Source organism: Corvus moneduloides, chromosome 5 (assembly GCF_009650955.1).
Source record: "Corvus moneduloides isolate bCorMon1 chromosome 5, bCorMon1.pri, whole genome shotgun sequence".
Lineage (NCBI taxonomy): Eukaryota > Metazoa > Chordata > Aves > Passeriformes > Corvidae > Corvus > Corvus moneduloides.
This window is the reverse complement of record NC_045480.1, coordinates 26,661,110-26,683,457: the sequence shown is the minus strand read 5'-3', so window position 1 is coordinate 26,683,457 and position 22,348 is coordinate 26,661,110. Positions and strand designations below refer to the sequence as shown.

Sequence of the window (22,348 nt, the reverse complement as noted above, 5' to 3'; positions counted from 1 at the left end):
ACTTCCATGTTCAAAACATACCTTGGTATCAGAAATACTATTACAATATTTCTGAGCACTTCACTAGGCAGTTATTTACAAAGATGTGAAAGCGCTCTCTGAGTCAACCCAGTCTGGGCTAATGTATTGGTTTTGGGGTTTTTTGTTTGTTTCTTAATGATACATGATTTGAAGTTCTTGGTTACTTTATAACTGATGTTCCAGAGTCCTTTTCCGAAATAGTCTTTTAGAGCAAAACTGCCAGCCTTCAGTAATTTTTTGCATTTACTCAGGAAAGGTATCAATTTGACATTAATGAGGATAATGAAGGATAATGAGCATAATGAGGATAATGAGGAAAAGTATTTTCCTCTTTGAACTGGGAGCTGGAATTGCCCTCTTCTCAAAAGAAAAGAATAAGCAGGCAGCAAAGGGAGAGAAGGTTAAACAAACTACCTTGGGTTGTGCTCTGCAAGAGAGCTCTTTGCAAAAACTGCTGGCTTCTGACACAATCTTTTTGGAAGTAATATCAAGCATAAATTTGTTGAGCATTTTGACATTGTTTTTTCTTCAAGTACAGTACACCAATAGAGTTTTTTATATCCTTAAGTCTGCAAACTGAGGATGTGAAGTTTTGTTTTTCCAGAGAACTGTAGATTAGGAAAGAGGAGATAAGGTATTTAAGTTTCTGTTTGCTGGTTAACAAAGGTATGCATATGGTCACTTTGGCCTTGTTACAGGATGCATTTTTTGTGTGTGGTGTATACATACCTTTTAATATATTGAAAGGAAGTAAAATCTCATCACAGATGATATGTTTGCAGTGAGAAGCGTTAGAACGAAGTTTGTCTGTGCAGCCTGTATTTACGTGTATTCCTTTGCTGCTATATCCTTGCCTTAGTTTTAGGTTTTAAATGCTACTTCTTAAAACTTTAGATTTAGTTTGTGTTTTTCTTTCTCTTTGTGTAGTTAGCATACCATGGAAATGAATTCTTTATTCAGGGCAGGTTCAGTCTCATCGTTGCAGTGGAAATGTGTGCTTCCTTAACTTACAGAACAGTGTATAAGGAAATCTGGAATAAACACTAGCAAATACAATTCTCTTTCCTTTTTCTTCCTACTTTTTCACTCCCCAGGCCTGACTAGTGTATCTTTCCACTGCTGCCTTTGCCTCCCTTCTGCTTTTTAGTTTAATACAATTTAGTCAAGCATTGATATAATTTTATTGCCTTTGTTAGCTCATGCTTAATACAGGATTCAGAGCATCAGTGTGTTTCCAGCCTGCTGCAGCCTTCAATTTGATGGCAAAAATGGGTTTCTCTCTTAGCAGTAAAGGTTTTGTTCTCTGCCCCACTTCCCTCACCCCATGGGCTGAGCAGGGCACACTTTCTGTGCCAGTCCGAAACGTCATGAGTGTATGCAAATTTAGTAGTGCACCCTTACCTGTTGCTTGAAAAGTTGACCATCAGTCTGTGGGTCTCAAATGGGAGTCCACTGGCCAGGGGAGGGAATGATGAGAAACCAGTCTACCCTCAGAAAGCTTAAATTTGCTCAGTAGGAATCTGCATCGCCCTTGGAAACTTCTTCTAAATAATAAGAAACTCCAGGAGACAGAACTGAAGGAAAAATAACGCTAATGAGTTATGGCCTCTCAGCTGTTACATGAATGCACAGTACCATCTAAAAGCATGATAACTGACTGATACGGTGATGACCCTGTGCTTATAGGCCCCCATGAAAAGCAGGGAATACTACTGGCTCAGACTTAGAGGAGGCTTGGTTTACATTTTCCAAAGTGCAGGTGGATCAGAAGAACTAACAGAACAAGCCAGTGCTATGCAATTCTGTCTTTGTTCTCAATATTCAGTGGTAAGTTGACATCTTTGTTCCTGTTGCAGTAATGAAGTTAAATAAAAAATAAGCATCAGATACTGCCCTTTAAAATTAATATTGTAATTAATTTTTTTTTTGGCAAGTTAATCATACTGGAATAGAATTGCTTCTGTGTTTGCATCATTACTGAAAGTATGACTTGAAATGCTGTAGAAGCCTAATGCTAATGAGGATAGGAAGCAAAGAAACAAGTTTAGGGGGGTTTTTTATACTTACGTGGTTATTCTTTTGGGAATACTAAATTTGTAAATGAGTGAATCTTGATAGTTATATATGCTCATTTGTTAAAGTTCAGTGCTTTGAAGGAAGCTGAGATACCAGGATAGAGACCTACATTCTTTGCTTGTGCTGTGCGAAGTAGTTTGTCAGTAAGGGCATGTTAAGTCTTCACGAGGTCTGCTGGGAAAGGAAACTGTAGGTACCAGATGTGTTCTTGAGGTGATATTGTTTCTCTGCGAAGTTTGCACCTTTATTACAGAATTGTTTTTGAGCAGAAATTCATGTGTTAAAATCTAACTTGCTTTATTATTTGTGCACCTGAAAAGTGAATTGGAGGCTGCAGTTGTATAAAACGTCAGGACAGTAAGAACATTTCTGAAAACAATGTTGGGAATTTAACTTATAGCCCTGAACCTTTACATTTCTACCATTATCCTGCTTCCAAATGTGATGGATTATGTTTAGATTATTGACAGATGAGACTTATCCTTTACATTCTTTGAAGCTGATCTTGTATGAGAGCAGCTCCCTGACAGTGAAACAAAGCATGTTAAATAAATTAGTAGTTTGGAAGTATGCTGTTAATTAAATCTAGCTTCTTTTTAAGTAAGGGTTTCTGTGAAATTCAAAATATTATTTTTAATGAAAATATTTTATCTTAAGAGGTTTTCTGTTTTGGCAGTTGTTCTAGAAAAGGACTTACATAAACTATATTTTTAATGGTCTGACACTTTAATGGTCAGGATTTCCTGATGGAATGCCGTAATCAAGAGTGACTGGGCAGGACTTGAGACAATGGAGTTCAAACTGATTTCCTCTTCCCCCTCCAGTTTTTGTGTTTTATCACATTGTTTTCCACTCTGTATGGTTTGGTCTTTTGGCATCTTGTGCTATCAAAATTATTTTGTAATTTTTCTTTTTTTCCTGTCTGATAATAATCTACATGCATGGTGTACCATACAAGGCTCTGTAAAATGAGTCACATAGTGAGTTGTGCTTCTTGCATATGCTAGTAGCAATTTCAGCCAGTATTTACCATGTATGTCCTAGCTGTTGTGTTGTTAAGGATTTTTTTAAAATGTATGTAAAATTTATCTTATATTCATCTTCATTATTTTTTTTGAATTATTATTTAATTTTAAATTTCTTGTTGGCCATGGTGGTTGCTTGTGCCATAGGTGGGACATTCTGCCCTGCTGTCAGACACTGTGACAGAATTACGTAGCACTAGAGATGAGGTGATCTTCAGCAGTATCTTTGGGACTGTAGCTTCTAGCAGCCTTTGATGCTGTCAAATCCAACATTCTCAGTGGACAGAGGGAGCCCAGTAATGACTAACAGTCTGTTTCTGGCTATTGCCCTGGGTATCCTCACACTATCCTGTATGTCAGATCTGACCTCTTTTTCAATCACTAAATTTCTTAATAAAAGTATTTGTGTGTTCTACTTCAGTAAATAAAAAGTACTCTTCCATCTGATTTAGGTGATTGTACATTATGTACGTGGCTGTTTGTCCTGTTCAGTCACAGTTCTGTAGAGAAGCAGGTGCACTTCGTACAGTATGGGGATAGAGGTTTAGAAAGAATGTTTTGTGGAGTTGGTACTTCTCACATACATATAAAGATAAGAGGAATGACCACCACAGTCCATAATGGCAAAGCCAGTAGGATTTACTTGGAGAAATTTGTAGCCCAGTTTATCTCTTATGTGTCTGAGTTTAGGCAAAATAAGTATTTAAAAATAATTTCTCTGATTTTATCTCTAATACATTTTATCTTTCTGTCTGTTTTAGAGTTTCAGGAAAGAAATCCTATACCTATCTTATTTCAGACTGTTCAGAGTAGGGAAGGGTCTATAAGAAATGAAGCCCCATACAGGAATTGGAGTATTTGCTGGTTAGAGTTTGCTCAGCCATTAAAGCAGCTGGACAAGGAGAATGTCCTGTTCTCTTCATAATGCTTCCTCAAAGAGCATCTGAATATTAGTACAAAAAAAGGGGAAAAGGAGCAATGTGGCAGAGAATATAGCAAAAAGTCTCCAGAGGATTATGGTGATGGGGAGTTTAGAAGGGAAAAAGACCTCTCAAGGACTTTTTTGTGTTTGACACACAGGGAGTTCACTTCATACATCCCAGACAATGGTTATAGGTGTGGAAAAGACGGAGGAGAAATTTTCGTCTAAACTGAAATATTTGGGGTTTGTTTGGGTTGGGTTTTTTAAATAATAAAATCATCACTTTTAAGTCTGATGCAACATTACTTCTCTTTTGGTTTTTCTCTTGTGGAAGACTAGTTACATTTCTAGGAACTTTGTGCCAAATGAAAATCTAAAAATCCCATTTTAAGAATGAAAATGCCAGAGATATTAACAGCAGTGGAGAAAAGGACTACTGAATCTCTGGAAGGACTAAATTACTTAGTTATAAGGCAAAGCTCCAAATTTGAGGATCATCTGTAGCAGCAAAACTTACAAGGGATTGTAGTCTGGCCCAGATACCTAGAAAACCAGATATTGCCAGACAAGGTTTTATGTCGTAGAATTTTTGCTGTGTCTTTGTGTTGGCAAGAAGTAATGTTTCTATTACCATTCTTGCCTGTGTTTTCAGAGGCTTTGAGAGCAGAAAACAAGCTTCATGTGAGTACCTGTTACTAGACAAATTGACAGCTGCTCTCTCAGTTGAGTCAGCTTTCCTTAAAGAAAGGATGTTCATATTTGCTGGAGGTAAAAAAAAAAAAAAAAAGTCTTTATGATAAAATGTAGAAGATTTCTGTGAAGATTTTGTTCTGTGGGGTTTTTTTTGGCTGTCATAGTACTAGTTCCCAGAATAGTCAAAAAGACTTCTGTATTCTCTCCCAGGCCATCCTTCATGTTACAGCCGTATGATTAATTAACTGCTTGTTGAAATAAATTTATCTTCTGTTTATTGATGCAGCATTCATTTATGTTTCTTTGTCCCAGAGTTTGGCTGAAATACAAACATATCTGAAACTAGATAAATTGTTAATAGGGAAGTGTTTGTACTGCAGAAGTAAAATGTAAGTTCCGATTTAGACGTGGAGGGGAAGTTATCAATACACATAAAACTTCCTCTCACTGAAAGGTTTGACTTGGCTTTACAAACATTACCACTGAACCATACCACTGAACTAAGCCGCTTGTAAGCCTGTTTCTACTTCACAGGTAGGTAATCCATTCATCTTACCATCATGTGACATATCATAAATGCATGACAGAAGTACCAGCTACTATTGCTGGTTATTTAATTATTTCCATAAAAGTCACTTAAAATCAGTAAAGAATTGAGAGAGGTGAGGTAAGAATTTGCAGTCTGGGCTTAGTCCATGTGACCTGTTAATGAGATAATAGTTCTTCTTTGCCTGTTGTGTAATTGGACACATGTGTGAAGCCAAAACCTTTGTTAAATATCTTCCAAAGAAAATTCACTGTATACTGTCAACACAGAGAAAGAGGAGAGAATTCCATAGCTGGTGTTGCTGGATGAATTAGTTGTGTAGTCTGTACTGAAAATAATAGCATGCTTTTTCATCAGGAACTATGTATCCAAACTAAGGTAGAAGAAATAGGGGAGAAAGAGCAGGTTTGTTTCCTTGATCATGTATATTCTAATGTATTTGGATTGATTTCTGTTTCTACTGCTGTGTTTGTATTTGTGGTGTTACCAATCAGCACATGTGTATTATGTAAAGCAAAGGAATATCTAGATATCACACTTTATGAAAATGTGTGGTTAGTGGCCCTTAATAGATACTTAATTTCACTGTCAATGACTGTGGATTTTATTCACGTTATTTTGGTTATCTTGTAAAGTGACTTTGCTCTGGTGTCAGGAGGCTGCTGTGCCTCTCCTGTTGCTTGCAGTGTTTCATACTAGTATCAAGATTAATATTCATATTAGGTATGGGGGGTTTTTAAGGACCCCGTAAGAATGTTCAAAAAGGGCATCTAACCCTCAATTCACACTCAGTTTCTTGGTCCATCTAAAGATGTTATTGAGAATAATTTACATAACTGAGAAAATCAGAATAGCATTTGTATATAACTGGATCTGTTTAAAATGAGTATATATTTTATGAGTTTGCAATATTTTTCTCTTTTATTGTATCTATTAGCACAGTTTAAGATTAGTAGCATCTTGCTAGTAAGTAAGTGTTAATGAAATAAATGAGAAAATCTGGATAAATGCAGCATAATGCAGAAGTGTCCACTAATTCTAGTGACTCCAGCACTTGTGTGATGCTGGTGAAGCAAGAAACCAGCCAGAGCCACGTGTGCCACAGTACTGGGTGCATGACATCAGCGGGGATTCAGTGCAGTTGGAGCAAGTAAGGCAGGCATAAATGCAGCTTTCAGACAGGCTTCACACACTGTCAGTAGTGCTACATAGCTTGAACAAAAACCAGTGAAGTAGACCTCGTGGTCTGGTGTGCCATCACATGCTGCAGCAACCCAGGTCAATGGCATCCTTCCATTGCTACTGTGAAGGCAAATCCAAGAGATTTTAGTGAAGAATGGCTCTTTCTTTATATTTGCCTATAGGTTGGAGGCTGAGATCTGGAATGTGCACCTGTTACTAGAGCAGTGTATGTTGAATTTCGTTGTGTTCATAAAGGTGCTCACTGGCCTCTTCATTCAAGTCATAAGACTTTTTTTTCTACTGGTAGGAGTAAGCAGACTTTGGAAACAGTAGAAACCTGATGATCAACAGGAATTTTAGAATTGTGAAATAATGATGAATTTATTGAAGAAGTTGCTCTAGAAAACAGGGGATGCTGATCAGGGACACGGGAAACCTAGGTTTAACATTTGGGCTCTATTCATAATTTGTTGGGATGATTCTGGGTATGTTGCCATCTCTTTTGAACATTGACGTTCTTTTTAGGAAAAAAATGATTGTTTTGGTAAAATAACTAAGGATTTGTTGTTATGAAACACTCTAACAATCACTACAGACATGTTTCCATGTATATTAATATCACTTCTGTGAGGCAGGATAAAATGTTCTAGATGTTATCAGAGTAGAAGGCAAGGAGCTTAATTAAAATTCCTTGAAGTAACCACACATAGTATTTTTAGTCTTTAAAAATTTTTGTATTGTCAGTTGGACATGCAAACCCTATTCTGCAACAAGTGTCACAGGAAATATAAAGTATCTATGGAAGTACCTGTGCTGCAAAAATAACAGTAAAAAGCTTTATTGCTAAATGTGAGCCATGTAAAATTATCTACGACTTTAACAATTAATTAAAAATAGCAACCACGAATATAATCTGCTTGATGAAAACTGTGGAGGCTCCTCAAGATTGTGTTGAGCATGCTTATTTTATAGTTGGGTACCTTATTTTAAAAAGCTGTGAAGTAATTCCAAATGTGTTTTCAGGTATCTGGAGGGAGGGGAGATACCTGATGCAAGTTTTGCTTCAGTCCGACCATTCCAACTTCCTGAGACACAGCAGCAACCAACCCCAAATTTCAGTTAAAGCCAAAACCATGAAAAACTTAGGAAAAAAGCACATACAAAGTGCCAGTACTTGGCTAAGTGTAAAGCAGTACCCAAAACAAGTCCAAAAGCTAAAAATCATGATTTTATATTAGCCGAGACATAAAATGGACTCAACTGTCACAGGCTGGGGTGCATTTGTTACCTTTCGGTACCTGCTTTGTATGTTTGAACCCTGAATAGTCTCTTTGGTAAATAGGATGCTACTTTATATCCTCAAATACTTGATGCATTTGGGCTATGTGGAGAGAAACAGGATGATAAAAAAATTCTTTACTATCAACTTGGGTGTTAAATAACCTTTCCTAGTTCTAGACACTTGTGTTTAACATGAAACAACTTTGTTACTCATTTAGCATACATGAGGGCATGTTGCCTTTTGACCTAGGAGTGTGTTGTCTGTCTAATTATCCTTTGTATTGTTTCACTGTTCCTTGCAACTATCCAAACAATTTGGTGTGGCCCTAGCAACCAAACAATACTGTTTAACAAAGATTTCCTTACTGCATTGCTCCCAGATTTCCCACATAGCAGTAGCTCACATCAGAGCAAACAAACAGGATATTGTTTCAACTGAATAATGTTCACTGTTTTCAAGCGATTTATGAAAGTAGTTTTTTAGTTTTGAACTGTTGCAAGTTGCCTGTTTTCTGGTTCCAGATCTCATCTGAAGTTCTGTAGGATGCTCCATGTTTTGAAGCTTCCAAACGATGTTTGAGACTTACATTTTCTCTGGCAGCTAAGAGTAAAGAATGGCTTATGCTTTGATGGCGAAGAATAGCAGGAAGAAATTATTTAATCCTGTCCTGCAATGAGATTTTTTTTCCATTAAGTACATTAAAAATCCATATAGTCCTTCCTACAATGTTATTGATTGCAAATTCATCAGTAAATGGATTCCACTGAACATAATTATACCAGATAATAATCTTGTTTGACCTAGTTAAGAAATCTGAGAATAGATTTCAAGTTTTCTTTAACGGACTCTCATATATTTTGTTATTAAACACGGTCGAGCTCCCTCTCAATTTTCCCTCCTACATGTTTGTTTTCTGTGTGTATTTAACTAACTTAATGGTCTTACAAAGCGCATAAAACCATGAATATTGTTATAAGCAAGATGATGGTCTTGACATTAATGTCAACCATTAGTGGTGTCGTAAATTAGAATCCTCTGCAAGTTCATGGATGAAAGTAAATCCTTGTAGTTTCTTCTGCCTTTTACATACTCTGGCATTTTAGCAAAATGAAGGTATTTGTAATTCTCTCATGGCAGTGTTTATAATTGCTTCAGTTTGACAGTTTTCGCTTGTTTTTTGGGGGGTAGGTTCATTGCCACCTGAAGAGTTTGTGCATGTGAACATAGAGATTAGTAACACCTATGGCTGTAGGATAGCCTTGACTCTGCCTTGCTGCTGAAAGAGTAAAAAGGCAAGCCCTGTCCCTGCACTGACTGTGTGTGCTGGCACACACCTGTGTATGATGTGTGCCTTGGACAAATGATTGTGTCAAAATTAACCTGGGGAAAAAATTAATACGTGTGCTGCTTTTCCAGTTCAGTCCTTTGCACACCTGCACACTTGTGTTTCCGCACTTGTGTTTGCTCGCCCAGGAAAGGAGAGAGCTGGCTGGAAGGGATTGCATCCCTTGACAGTACTGCAGCTTATGCCATCCAAAGTGGGCTGTGTGCAACTACAGCCAAGGACTGGAGTCCGCGGTATTGCTGGTGGATATAAGGCTGTCCTGGCACCACGTTTCCTTGGCTGCATGGTCATGACCTCTGCTTTGTACTGAAATTTCTGGTTCAGTCTGGTTATAGTCCAGTTGCTTCTTTTTTTCTTGCCAGTGATAGATTTTTGCCCAGTTTATCCATTTCCTGTTTTTGCATTAGCCTGAGGAGAGAATTTACCTGGGATTAGATCAGTGTAGACAACCTTGGGGTTTCATCCTTAGTGAGGGAAGCTGTTTTATAGCTTTGAAAGTTAATACACTAAGGTGGTCCCTTACTGAGGATTAAATTGTTATCACGAAGTGAAGATAACACTTAAAAGATGATAAGGTCTCAATGTTTTCCTGATTCTTAAGTGACAGGATCTTTTTGAATGTGATATTTTAAAATCTGACAAATGTATTATGTAAACACACTATTAAGAATTGTCTACATAAAGCACATCTAAATATAGTTTTGGGTTAAGGAGCACAATGCTCTCTCTTAGTTTCCCCATAGAGCGAAAAGAGCTGGTTGAGTACCAGCTCCTCATTCTTCAGGAGTTGGAACTGGACCAGCGCTCTGGCATTTTTGCTTCAGTCCAGATAATGTGACAGTTGTGGCATATCCAGTAGGTAAGTCTAGAATGAGCTGAAGCTGCTGCTTTGCTAAATTTCTTCTGCTGAGACACAAGTAATGATATTCAAAAGGGCATTTAAACACTGTCATTTCTTTCCAGCCTGTAGCTTCAATATGTCTTTTAAAATAAGACAGTCCAACTTGTCTGTTGACTAGAAAAAAGCTTTAGCTTTCTTAGAAACTCTCATATTTAGGATAGAAGTAACTGCATATATTAGAAATCCGTGGTATCTGTTATGGGTCCGTAGCTACTCAAATTTCTGTTTTGTTTATCTGATGGAGATGAAAAGGGAGTTGTTCAAAATCTGTATGTTGCAGCATTCTTCTGTTTTGCCTATCCCATGCTTGGTATTTCTGTTTGTTAGCTGCTATGGCTAGGAAGGATATATTTATTCCTTCTTTTCACCTCTTCTCAAACCTCTGTGCTCTTGTTCTTGGTACATAATTAATATCTCTCATTTTCTGGGCTTCCCTTGGAAGCACTGGGGCTTAAGGATGGCAAGAGTACGGATGCTGGAGGACATAGGCATTGTAAAGACATGAAATATTTTTTGAAGTCCCTGAAATATTTAAGTTTCTGTACTGAAGGACAAGGCAATCATCAGATGTGGGATGAGAAAGTTTTGGGTGGTCATCTTCCTTTTGCAGCATCCACTTCATTCTGTTTCTTAATGTTTTTGTGTACTTCTATCTAGTGAACTTCTACCATAGGATCTAGGTCATGGCAGTGACTGTGATGTCCCATTGTCTCTGCTGTGTGGGACATGCTCTTCTCTGTCTTTTAGGGCCTCTGTTACTGAGGTCAAAGTGCTGGATTGAAGTGTTAGAGGATGTTTAGAAATATTTTATGAGATGTGCAGTTGTGTGCATGTTCTGGTGTTAGCCCTGGTTTCCGGGAGCTCAGTTTTGTCACCTTGTGCAAGTCTTTCCAGCCTCAAAGAAAGGATACTGCAGTTTATGTACAGGAAAAAATATGCATTACTCCAGCTAAACATGGGACTGTTTGTGCAATAGCCTAGAGAATAAAAACAGGTCATTTGTAGTATTCACAGCCTTATGCAAGGTAACCTTCGTTTTTGATTAGAAGCTAAGGTAGTTGGGAGCATTCAGTTTTCACTCCTGCTGAATTGCTCACTTCACAAATGCATTTGATAAATGATAAATTTCAGTAGAAGTTGCAGGAGTCTCTGTTATGTAAAATGTAACTTTCTGAATTGATAGAAGATGGAATGAATGGCCAAGGCAGACTTGAGAAGATGTGAAGTACAAAGGTTTGGTCTCCATGTTTGGTCTCATGTATTTTCATAAATGAGTTGAAAAGAAAGTTTGAGTAAAAGCTGTGGATAATATTTAGCAAATAGGGTTTGCACATGTAAAAACTGAGAACACATTAAAAAATTTTCAGGTTCAGCAAAATAAACCAAATGCGTCTCCTCACACTTTACCTGCAAAAAGCCCTTAAAAAGCTTACCTGAACAAATCATGAAATGTAATAGAATAAAACAGATGGGAGCTAGGCTCCTTGCATGACTGTCTTAGGAAGATAAAATCTTAGTATCAATTCCTAATATAAATTCAAAAACAACATCTTCAGTCATGGAATATGCTAGGGAAATATCAGACCTCCCTTGGTACATCTGGGTCATCATTAAGTGGTGTCAACAGTTATTTTGACATATTGTGTGCAAGACAAGAATTGTAATTATTTATCCTAATTGTTTTGTGTATTAAACCTTTGTGTGAATTCTGAAGCATTACTACGGTACTGCAGTTCACATTGCTGGCAGCTTTCACAATAAATAAATATTTTGGAGAGAAAAATAAAATTAAAGGTGGATAACTATATGTAAAGTTTGTATATGACAATTTTGGTATAAAAGCAAAAGCATTAATTCTTAGAAAATTAGACTGATATATACACGATATTTGTATTGATTAATTAATATTTTTTACAAGGAACAAGTCTTTAACATGTGTGACTAGAAGATCAGTTAGCCTGACGTCTAAAAAGGGTTTGTGTTATTGTTAGGAAAATCAGCTTACTGACAAAAAGTGCCAAGGAAGTATTTATCTTGAAAGTATTTGGATATCAAATAGAAATGTGAACTTTATGGGTAATCTATAAAATGGAATCAAGCAGATGCCTCTCATAATATAGGGGGATAACCTTTTTCATTCATCCTTCTGATTTTTAGTCATACTTGGACTGAAGGTACTGTATGTTAATCATGGTCATTGTAGAGTATTTTATCAGCAACAAGTGACCCACATTGTAAACCCTTGTGCGACTAAAGAGTTATTCCGACCTAACTAAAACAAACAAATTCCTGTTTCATGTTACAGCTAGTTGTTTCCTTCTGTTTTAGAGAATTTACTGTGTGAAAATGTGTGTGGGATGAATGGGAAAATAAAAATGACTGGCATCATGTTTAGAAGCTCTGCTTTATAGCTTTGTGTTTTTCTTGTTTTTTTCCTATAGCCTCCGCACCACCCAGCAGAGTAAATAAACGTAGAGTTTCTCCAAGTGTTGTTTCCACCTGGGAAAAGAGAGGCATCATCATGTCTAACATTACTATTGACCCAGATGTGAAACCTGGCGAGTATGTCATCAAAAGCCTCTTTGCTGAATTTGCTGTTCAAGCTGAAAAGAAAATTGAACTTGTAATGGCTGAACCTTTGGTGAGTCCCTTTTTTTCATAGTATCCCTTGAAACAGTCTTATTTTTTGCTGAAATAGGTTGATTTATCATATGTATGGTTACTGAATAAAGCACTCCCAGATATTGTTGACTTTTCAAAGGTATTACTTCAGGAATAAATAGGCTTCTGCAAACAGGGTTGCTACCTGATTTGTTTTATTGACTCGTGTTAAAACTGTTACCTAGTAGTTACTGGAAACAAGACCTCCTAATATCCCTAAGGTCTGTGAAGTTACAAAAGGAAATAGCAACAACAAAAAACATTACTTCATTAATGCTGTGAAGTGTGTTTCCTGTCAATGTTTCTTTGAAGTAATACTTGGGCACTATACTTTCAAGAAAAAATTCATTTGCTTTGTTTTCCAAAGTAATGATACTAACACCTGAAATAATACAGTAGTCCATGTATATTGCAGATTAGGCAAAAATACAAAATTCCATTGGTGATCCAGACCTCATGGTCTTGAAATAAATGGATTTATTTTAATTTGGGAATTTGGGGGGGGGTGGGGGTGGGGCGGAACAAACAAAAAACAAAACCAAAACCACAGCAAACAAAACCAACTTTTTTTTCTTAAACTTGGAAATTTGCTGTGGCTTGCAGAAGGCCAGCTCACAGAAAGCTTCTCTTGGCAGCCACTGTTTGCTGAAGTGTTCATGCGCAGAAGTGCATATGTGAGCATTTGAGCCCCAGTTTTGAAACTTTAGGAAAAAGTTTTCTTAAGAAGCAGTCCAGAAGAACAGATATGGGGCTAAAACTGTTTTGTGGATTATGGAATCATCTTCAACTACACCCATTAGTAGATAAAAGGCTGAGGAAAACGAAAGTTTCTTCGTACCTATTCTTTATATATATGCTTGTGTGTACCAGGCAAGCCTACAACACCTGCATAACTTGTCTCTTTGCTTTTAGACATCCAGAAAGGTCATGTATTCAGGAGGGGTTTATAAGAAAGCACAAAAACTTCATAGCAAAAGGAGCATACAAGTGATAAAGGGTACCTGGCTAAAAAATGAGAGGAGAGCTGTAGTGGCAGTGATGCTGTGGGTGGAAAGGCAGGTAGCTCCACTGTCCATCTGTGGGACAAATGCTGCTCCTCCAGCCCTGTTTCCATTCATCTGCTGAATAAACAGGGAGGGTGGTGCTTGACCAGAGGGACAGACTGCCTGTAATTGAGATGAGCTGAAGAGGGCTTTTCCTGCAGACGCAGCTAGTTTGGAGTTAAATCTAACCCAGAATACTGGTAGTAAGGTAAATATAATAGCCCTGAAGTTCACTTGTGCTGCAAAACTTGTCCCTAGACCAGATTAAACAAATCCTCTGTCAACCATCCCAGGTTGTGTCTCCTTGCCATGCTGTCGACTGTTAATTAAACAGATGTTTTTAAATCTGTTAATCATACAAAATTGAAATATCTTGCCAGATTAAAAATTAGAAACCCCATGAAACTAATGAAATAATGCACTTTTCACAGAGGGGTGATTCCCAGCTCTGTGCCTGGTGAGGTTTTATGGTGATTGCATGAAGTCTACCTTAGTCAAGATTTTTTACTGATAAGAATCTGAAGTCAGTATTTTGTGTGTATACAATGTGTATAAAATCCTTTAGCATAAGGTAAGAAATTACAAATACTACTAAAGTAGTCATCTATGAAGGTTTTAAACAGTTTCATCTGGGTTCATTTGCTAAGCTGAATTCCTTTAAAGGAAATGTATTTTAATGGAATCAAATGTAATTTATATGTATAGCCAGCTTTCCTTATTTTATATTGGTGGGTGAGAAGGACTATTTAGAAAACCAGCAAATTAAGAGAGGTGCCAAAAGCTGTGCAAAAGTGAAACAACCTGAGCCTGTATAACATAAAGAGGTAGAAGGGAATCTTTAGGTGTCCCACTGCAAGGAAATACTAAAGCATTGAAGCAGCTTTATTTCTGTATGTAGAATTTAAGTACTGAACATTCAGTTCTAGTGTATGAAATTTAAAAAGAAAGATACAAAGGCTGGAAGAGCACCAGAAAGACACTGATTGTGATTGGATAAAAGGCTTTAATGGAAGAGAGGAAAGCCCTTTATTATAGTGTGATTTGATTTTGTGGAATGACTTGGCTACAAACGAAAGCGTGGAGAATATATGTAGGGTTACATAAATCTTTAATGAAGCTAGGGTGTTGGGTGAGGCTGTTTGAGAGAATTTAAGGCCAGACCAATCAAAATTGGGAGCTAGACACTTCTTAAAACTTGAACATGCCAGTAGGGGAGCAAAAATTAATTAAAATATAAATTTAAAAAATGTTGCTGTGGATCAAGACAGCATCTCTGGGTGAGGGGTAGTATCGTTTTTGCTGGATGTATGGATTATGTTTAAAAGTAACTGACTTGTGATTTTAAAAATTAATGGAATGGTTTCTCTGGCTGTGAATTTTACCTACTTTCTTCTTACTAATTTAATTAAGAGTTCTCTGCTTGCAAAATTTTAATACCTCAGCATTTTCAAAGTTACAGGCAGAGCTTATCAGCAAATGCTTAAAATAAATGATTAAGTGAAAGTAGCAAGTGTAATGACAGGATGGAAGATCATCCTTTTAGTGAATTAATGAAATTAAACCACTTTTTTTTTTTTTTGAATCAGTTATTCTAAATCTTTTGCGGCTGTATGTAGTTTTAAAGGAAAAAAGAGCCCAAGAGTAGTCTTGTAGCCTAAAAAATACTCTTTCTCTGCTGAGAAATGACGCTGAGGAATGACACCAGCCTTCCCCATATGTGACATAAACCATACCAGTTAAAAAGATTAGTGATAAACTCAATTATTTTGTATTTTGTCAAGCTGCATGTAAGTATGGATGGTTAGAACTTAAGCAGAGAGTTTTATATGTGCCACCAAGTTGATAAGCTGCTGAATTACTAAACTGTAGTTGTCTCATGTTTAAATCAAAACTAGCAAGAGTATTTAAGCCTGTTACTAACACAAGCGATTTTATTCCATTGTGGAAATACTAAACGAGGCTCAGACTAGCACTGTACACTTTGCAAGTCTTGCCTAGGTGCTTTCAAAAGCTGGTCTGAAGTAAAATTTAGCACAGTACTCTGTTTGCCCCTGGGGCAAGGATGCAGGCACTGCCCAACCCTCAGGCTGGAGGAGGCGAGGCAAGCACAAGCATCCCTTGTCCTGTTTCTTTCCTGCAGCTTGGAGGACAGACAGAAGCACACTGGTCTGCTGCGCACACCTGAGCCACCCTGCTGAGGTGTGCTAGCCACCAGAGGATGGTGCCAGGGAATACTGGAGAGGGGCCAACGGGTGGTACCTTTTTCTACGGGTGCAGTTGTTTGCGCAGCACATGCACGTCTGTCTACATCCTGATCCCTGCTGCCTGCCATATGTTGACATTTCTCCTTTACACAATGGATGCAAACTGCTCTTTGCTTAATGCAATAGCGTTTTGGTTTTTTCATTTCACTTGTAAAAGATAAATGTAGACCTATTATTTTCATCTCTCTCTGAACTTCAGGAAGTCAGGAAAATAAATCTTAAATTATTAATTCAGTTAGAATTTCCAGACCTTTACTTTATGCTGTTGAATAGATTTTTGTAAATCATGTGAGATGGCTGGAGCCATGACAAAGCAGAGGTAGAAGAAGACATTGAAAGAAAATAAATTTTAAAGCCATACAAATAAATCAAAGGCCTTGATAAACCTGTGACTGGGTTCAAGAGTATTATTTGGCTATGTCACCTTTTTTTGGTCAGTGTTACATTAACTCTACAGTGGTATTTACCTTTTAACAGTTAAGATCCTTAGTGCTGAGGAAACATAATAAGGTTATGAACTTGTAAGGTCTTTATTCTTTCTGACCTTAAAATCTTAAACATTTGATATACAGAAGTGTGTAAATTAGTATGGATTATGGGAGGGAAGCTAAACTTTCAGAGGTATCTTTAAAAGTTTGCTCTCTATTGGCATGGATTTCAACTTCTTTATCAAAAGACTTACAGATTATTTCACTTCTCTTTGATTTGTCATTCTTTTCTTTAACAATTTTTGGGTTTAGACACATGCAATGGGTATAGTGAACCCAGGGTTTCTTTATCTGTATGATAGTTTTGTAGTGTTATGGTGGAAACATGGTATGTTGGGAGATTGTATCCTAAGGAGGCTTAAGGAGCCTGACTTTTCCCATCTTCTTACAAGAAAGTCACTTCTCCGTCTCCTAAGGAAATAGTTTTCTGGTTTTTCTCTTTTAGCTTAATTAGCAGTGATACAATATTTGTATAGAGTGGAACATTTCTTGTGCTTCTGCTTTACAGATAAGGTAGCAATTATTTGTGCAGTTTATCTGAAAGCATAATACAGATAACATGAATTCACCTACAACAGGTGTTTCCATGTTGAAAAAAAGGGGGGAGGAGTGCTAGCTAAAAGGAAGTTCTGCTTTGCAAGTGCTCTCTGGAGCTTGTAGTATATGCTTCAAAATATAAATTCTCATAATAGTATTTTGAACAGATTTAGCATGTAAAATTACATTAATTTGAAAGAGTTAAGAAAGTGAAACCTTTCCCCCTTGCTTTTGAATAGACAGTGAAAGAATATTAACTAATATATCAGTTGATCAACAAATAGAGCTATTTCAGAATAATAAATGCATTTTTTAGAAACCCCCTTCTTAAATAATTTTTAATTTAGGCATACTGAAAGTGAACATAAATGGTAGTATTTTCCTAGATAATTAAGCAGATTACTTTGGATTATGGCAAGCGAAAATGACTTGTGATTTGGTATCTGTATTATTTCAAATTATACTTTCAGAGTAAGGAAATGCTTTTTGCCTGTGCAATGTTGAATTAAAGTTTTCAGAGGCTGTAAAAGTTGCCTGATATTGTGTTCATTTGAATACCAAATACAGCTGCATTTATAGGAGAAAATGCTGGATATTGTGCTGTATTTTCAAGATTACAATTAGGATAAGAAAAAATAAGTTGCCAGTTCAAACCTTGGATTTGGTACATGCAATATGAATTTTTATCTGTCGACCATATAGTCTGTCTCATAGCCTTGCAAGTGTTAATCACTGAGCAATGTTGACTTTCTAAGTTTTTGTCAACAGCCTGACAGCATGGGTGTTGTCTCATACTAAACTACTGAGCAGTTACTTTGTGCTGAGTTACAAGCTGTTGAGAGAAATACTGGCTATCGGTATTGCTCACACCTCCTTTTACATGCTAAACCAGGCAAGTTAACTACTTGACGTACCTTGCTCCACAAAACTTCCTTGTTTGCTTACTGCAATCTAATGTGAGCTATTAACTCTTTACCCTGAGTACTTTTTCTACTTTTCTTGTGAAAGATAATATTTTGGACTCATTTATAATATTATTAAGTGAAGAGTAGTTTAAAATTTTTTAAAATAACAGAAAATGCTCCTCAGATCTTTATATATGTTACCGCTTTGCAGTGTGCCCTTAAAGCTGTTACTGTGGCACTTGGGTTCTTGGGTTGCTGTAAATCATTGACCCTCAGAGCCAGTGCACAGGACTCAGTGTTCCTTCTTCTTTTTCTTTTTTCTTCCCCTTTTTTCTTCTTTTTTTTTTTTTTTTTTATTCTTCCTGGGTTTTTTTCCTTTCTTCTTTTCCTCCTTATTTTCTATTTTTGTTTACTTTCCAGGGTACCTGAGCAAGTATAAAATTTGTATTTCTTGTAAGTGTATAATTTTGTACTCTACACAGTGACTAGTGAGAATTACTATTTACTATTAGAGTTCATGAATGTTTTGTTTCTGTAATGCTTTAATCCTTACTAAATTATTTTGTCAGGAATATAATTTAATTCTGCTTTTAACAGCGCAGTATGTCATATGCTACTGGTAGCAATAAATATTGTAATAAGTAAAATTCTAGTAATCGTGCTTCCTTTTGGTCCCTTACACAGTTATTTCAATTTAAAGCAAAGGATTATTCACATTCCTCTTTTCCTGGAGTAGGTCTTCTAGCTGTGTTTCATTGCAGTTCAGAAGAACTGATTGGATATGCAATGAACACTTGTCTTTGCCTTTATGAAGACATTTTAAAAATAATTATTGTAACTTAGAATAATTGCCCTATATGAACATTAATACGCTTGTTAATCAAGATGGGAATGGCTTTCCTTCTAAGTTACACTTGACACCCACCACCAGCTGGTCCCTGTTTGGCCCTGACATTTTCTGTTTGTCAGTATTTCGTGTTATTATTGTTTAGCTACTGAATTAATTTTTGGGAGTATGCTTCACATCTCCAGAAATGTTTCTATCTGAAAAGCAATGTAAATATTTGCATTAAAAGTTATTTCTTTATTCTGTAATAGAACTGAGAAAGAAGGAATCTATCTTTGATGATAGTCAATTACATTGTGAAATGTATGTTTCTTTTTATTTTTTTTTTTACAGGAAAAGCTCTTGTCCAGATCTCTTCAAAGAGGTGAAGATCTTCAGTTTGATCAGGTAGGAGACATATAATTGAAGGCAACTTTTATTGGATTAAGGTGGGCTCTCTTTTTGCAGAATATTGGTTCCACAGCTGTAATAACTTAGAACATCCACTTCTGAATCTGTGTCAGAAGATTTAGACTCTGAATGTTAGTTAGACTTTATTTTCCATTGTAGACTATGATAGTAAAAACCACTAGAGTAGGTAATTTTTTGAAGGTTGCAGTGAAAACTGGTGGAAGAAAGATGCCGAAATGTGCTAGTGGGCAGAGAGTCTTAGTTTATTTCTACTATCACTTATTGTTTGAGCGTTTGGGGTTATGTTTTTATAAACAAACAGTGTTAATTGTATTTCAGTAACACGGCTTTTACTGAGGGCTTTTTGATTCTGTGGCAGAACCTGTAAGGTAGATTAAAAGTGTTACTTTGTCCTTTGCTGAGAATATAGATACGCTGCTAGGCAATCCCATTTCACTTACTCTCAGTGAACTGTGTCTGGCATGACTCTCTGCTGAATTTACTCATATTTATTGTCTGTATTTCTAATTCTTCAATAATACAGGCATGTTTGTGTCCCATAACCACTTTCTTGCAATGGAGAGGCAGCATTCAGAGGAAGCCCCATTAATTGCCTGTTGTGTTCTTGACTGTTACTAAATAGCATCTACTGTATGAAGCTCAGTGTTCTGTCCATATCTTTTGTAACTGAATTTTTTGGCTCACGCTTTCCATTACTCTTTGGATATAGGTATTAGACATTGCAGTGAAATCCCTGGACCTGCCTCTACTTTTCAATGAGTAGCCATCCATGAACCTCTTTTCTGTCCTCCCAAAAGAGGCAAATAGTAGCATGTAATATTTTGTGTACAGTTTTCTTTTCAAAGAAAAACAAATGGAAAACCACCACCAAAGACTTCAGACAGCCCTTTAATATCTTCTAATCTAACCTGCTGCCTTTATCTCCTAAATGGACGTTTACTCATAAGCAAGGGAAGTGGGTAAGGGGGAAGGGTTTAAATTCTTTGGTAGCTACAGGATATGATATTGTTTTAAAGCTAACCAAAACCTAAAAAATAGGCATGATAGGGATGATCTAGGAAAATATATAAATCAGTACTATTTTTAATTTTTTCTACTAACTGGCTCCCCCTTCCTACTGCAATCCTTTTCCTTACTTAAGGATGTTTTCTATAAATCACTAGTTGGCATTTATTAAACTAGAGAGAGGTTCTAAACACAGGCTGAGTGGAGAGAAATAAAAAATAAAATACTTAACTTTTAAAATTCGGTAATATAGAAACAAACTAGTTTCCCTGAAAATACAGTGCTTTCAAAAAAATGGTTTTGATTGTGTGTATATATATGTGTATGAGTTCTTATTTTGTTCTTTTGTTATTTGTAATCTACTTTGGATTCATTGAGATCTGAATTTTAATGCAACTGAATAACTGCTTTAGACAGAACTGAATGGCTGCCTTATGGTGACAGGGATTGGGAACTTTGTTAGGGAATTTTGCACATTGTTTGGCAAAAGGAATTAAGACTGCTTCTCTCTGTTCGTTGCTCAATGTATAAAACCCTTATTAAGAACAATTCTCCAGCAGTGCAGAAGATTACCGATTTAAAAAGTGATTGGCAAAGCGTGGGAATGAGGAGGATCCAGAGGTCACAGCCACAGCATTCAGCAGAGACGCTAGAGCTGTTGCTGGGCCAACCTTGTTCATCCAGAGGTCTTTATGGAGCCAGGAATCTGAGTCTAAAATGTGGCTTTACCTGTTCTGATAATGGGGTCTGAGCTAGTAAGTGTTGTACTTTGTGAATAAAGGGAGCATGCTTGGAACACAAGAGGGACTTTGGGACTAAGGTGGTATCTAATTAAGACTTGTTCTCTCAGCTCAGTAAGTGATGAGAAGAGGGATGGAGGGGAAGGGCATGTAGTGTTGCCTGCCCCTCTAATGAAAAAGTAAAATAATGTTTAGTGGGATTTTAAGTCATTTTTGTTGGAAGCATAACCAGATCAAGAGGGCTGCTATTAAAACCAAGTGTGAAAAATCAATAGCTTTTAATTTTCAAACAGTAGAAATTTTCTGTTTGTCATTCAGTTTCTTAATTGGCACAATAATAAAAATTCAGCTAAAAGAGATGAAATTTTTGAAAATGAGAAGAAAATTCGTATGTTGATATACTTGTGAACTGTTAAAAATGTTAGCATTTTAGTACCAGCGCTTTCCCTTTATCATTCCTAGCACATCAGGAAGCTACTGGACAGGAGGATTTTTATAGAGCATATATTGCATTTCTTAAAATATTTTTGCTTGTACAGCTTGAAACTGAAATAGCTTGTATTTTTCTTTTTTTGTTTGTTGTAGGAAACATACTTGGCAATTTCCTACTCTTGTCCTGAGACAGCAAAACTTTATGATCACACAGAAGCCTGTCTTGGCCTTCTCAGTGACTGAAAGCAGATGTGTGTGAGGTTCAGGCTTGTTCATGGTTAGGCACAACCTGAGAGATGTTTTCAGGATCAGGATTTTGGCCAAAGCTGGAATTTGTGCTCTAGCATCTTACTGTAATTTGGCATCTCTCTTTTTACCTCTCACTGTGCTGTTGGATATGTTATGTGAAGCAGTAAGCAGTATGTTACATCCTTTAAGACTTGAGCAGGATTTGCTGTTTCATTCTAAGGAACTGAAGTATACGTCATGATGACTATTGCAGCCCTGTCCTCCTGGGTATTATAGGAGCACTCCTTGTCTGGATTGCTGCTTTCAACCTAGGCATAATGTAATGCTAAAATAAAAGAGTTTTCTTATTTAAGAAATATAATGTATATTTTTAATATAAGAAATTCTTTTTTTAATATAAAATGATTTTGAATTTAGTATCCAAGCAGTATAGTAATTATTTTAAATGAGAAATAGCTGATGTTCTGCTTAGATGCTATGCAATATGAGCAAAGATGTCATCTTCCTGGTAGTTCCAGTGCCTTTTCATTAGAATGCTAAGAATGCAAAACTTGGCAGGAAATAAATAGTTATTATGCAAAACTGACATTTTATTTTTCAAGAGGAAAATGCTTTATTATGCCAGTAGTTTCTGGGTTTAGCACTTTACCAGTGACATTTTTGAATGCATGTGATACATGCTTGTTTCTGTGGAAGCCAACGTAAATTGCCTAACTACTGGAACATTTATGAATGGTAGTTGTATTGGTAAACTGTGTAAACTTGCAGGAAA

General features: G+C 36.6%; 1 protein-coding gene across 14 annotated transcripts in view; it reads left to right on the top strand.

The window, feature by feature from the left end:
• The window catches only part of FRYL (FRY like transcription coactivator), a 171,242-nt gene that overhangs the window by 62,560 nt on the left and 86,334 nt on the right, over positions 1–22,348 (top strand). For all 14 annotated transcript variants that reach the window (XM_032110470.1, XM_032110468.1, XM_032110472.1 and 11 more), the window contains 2 exons: positions 12,436–12,635; positions 19,073–19,126. In XM_032110470.1, the coding sequence (XP_031966361.1) occupies positions 12,516–12,635; positions 19,073–19,126 (174 nt within the window). In that variant the 5' untranslated portion in view covers positions 12,436–12,515. The remainder of the gene's footprint in view (positions 1–12,435; positions 12,636–19,072; positions 19,127–22,348) is intronic.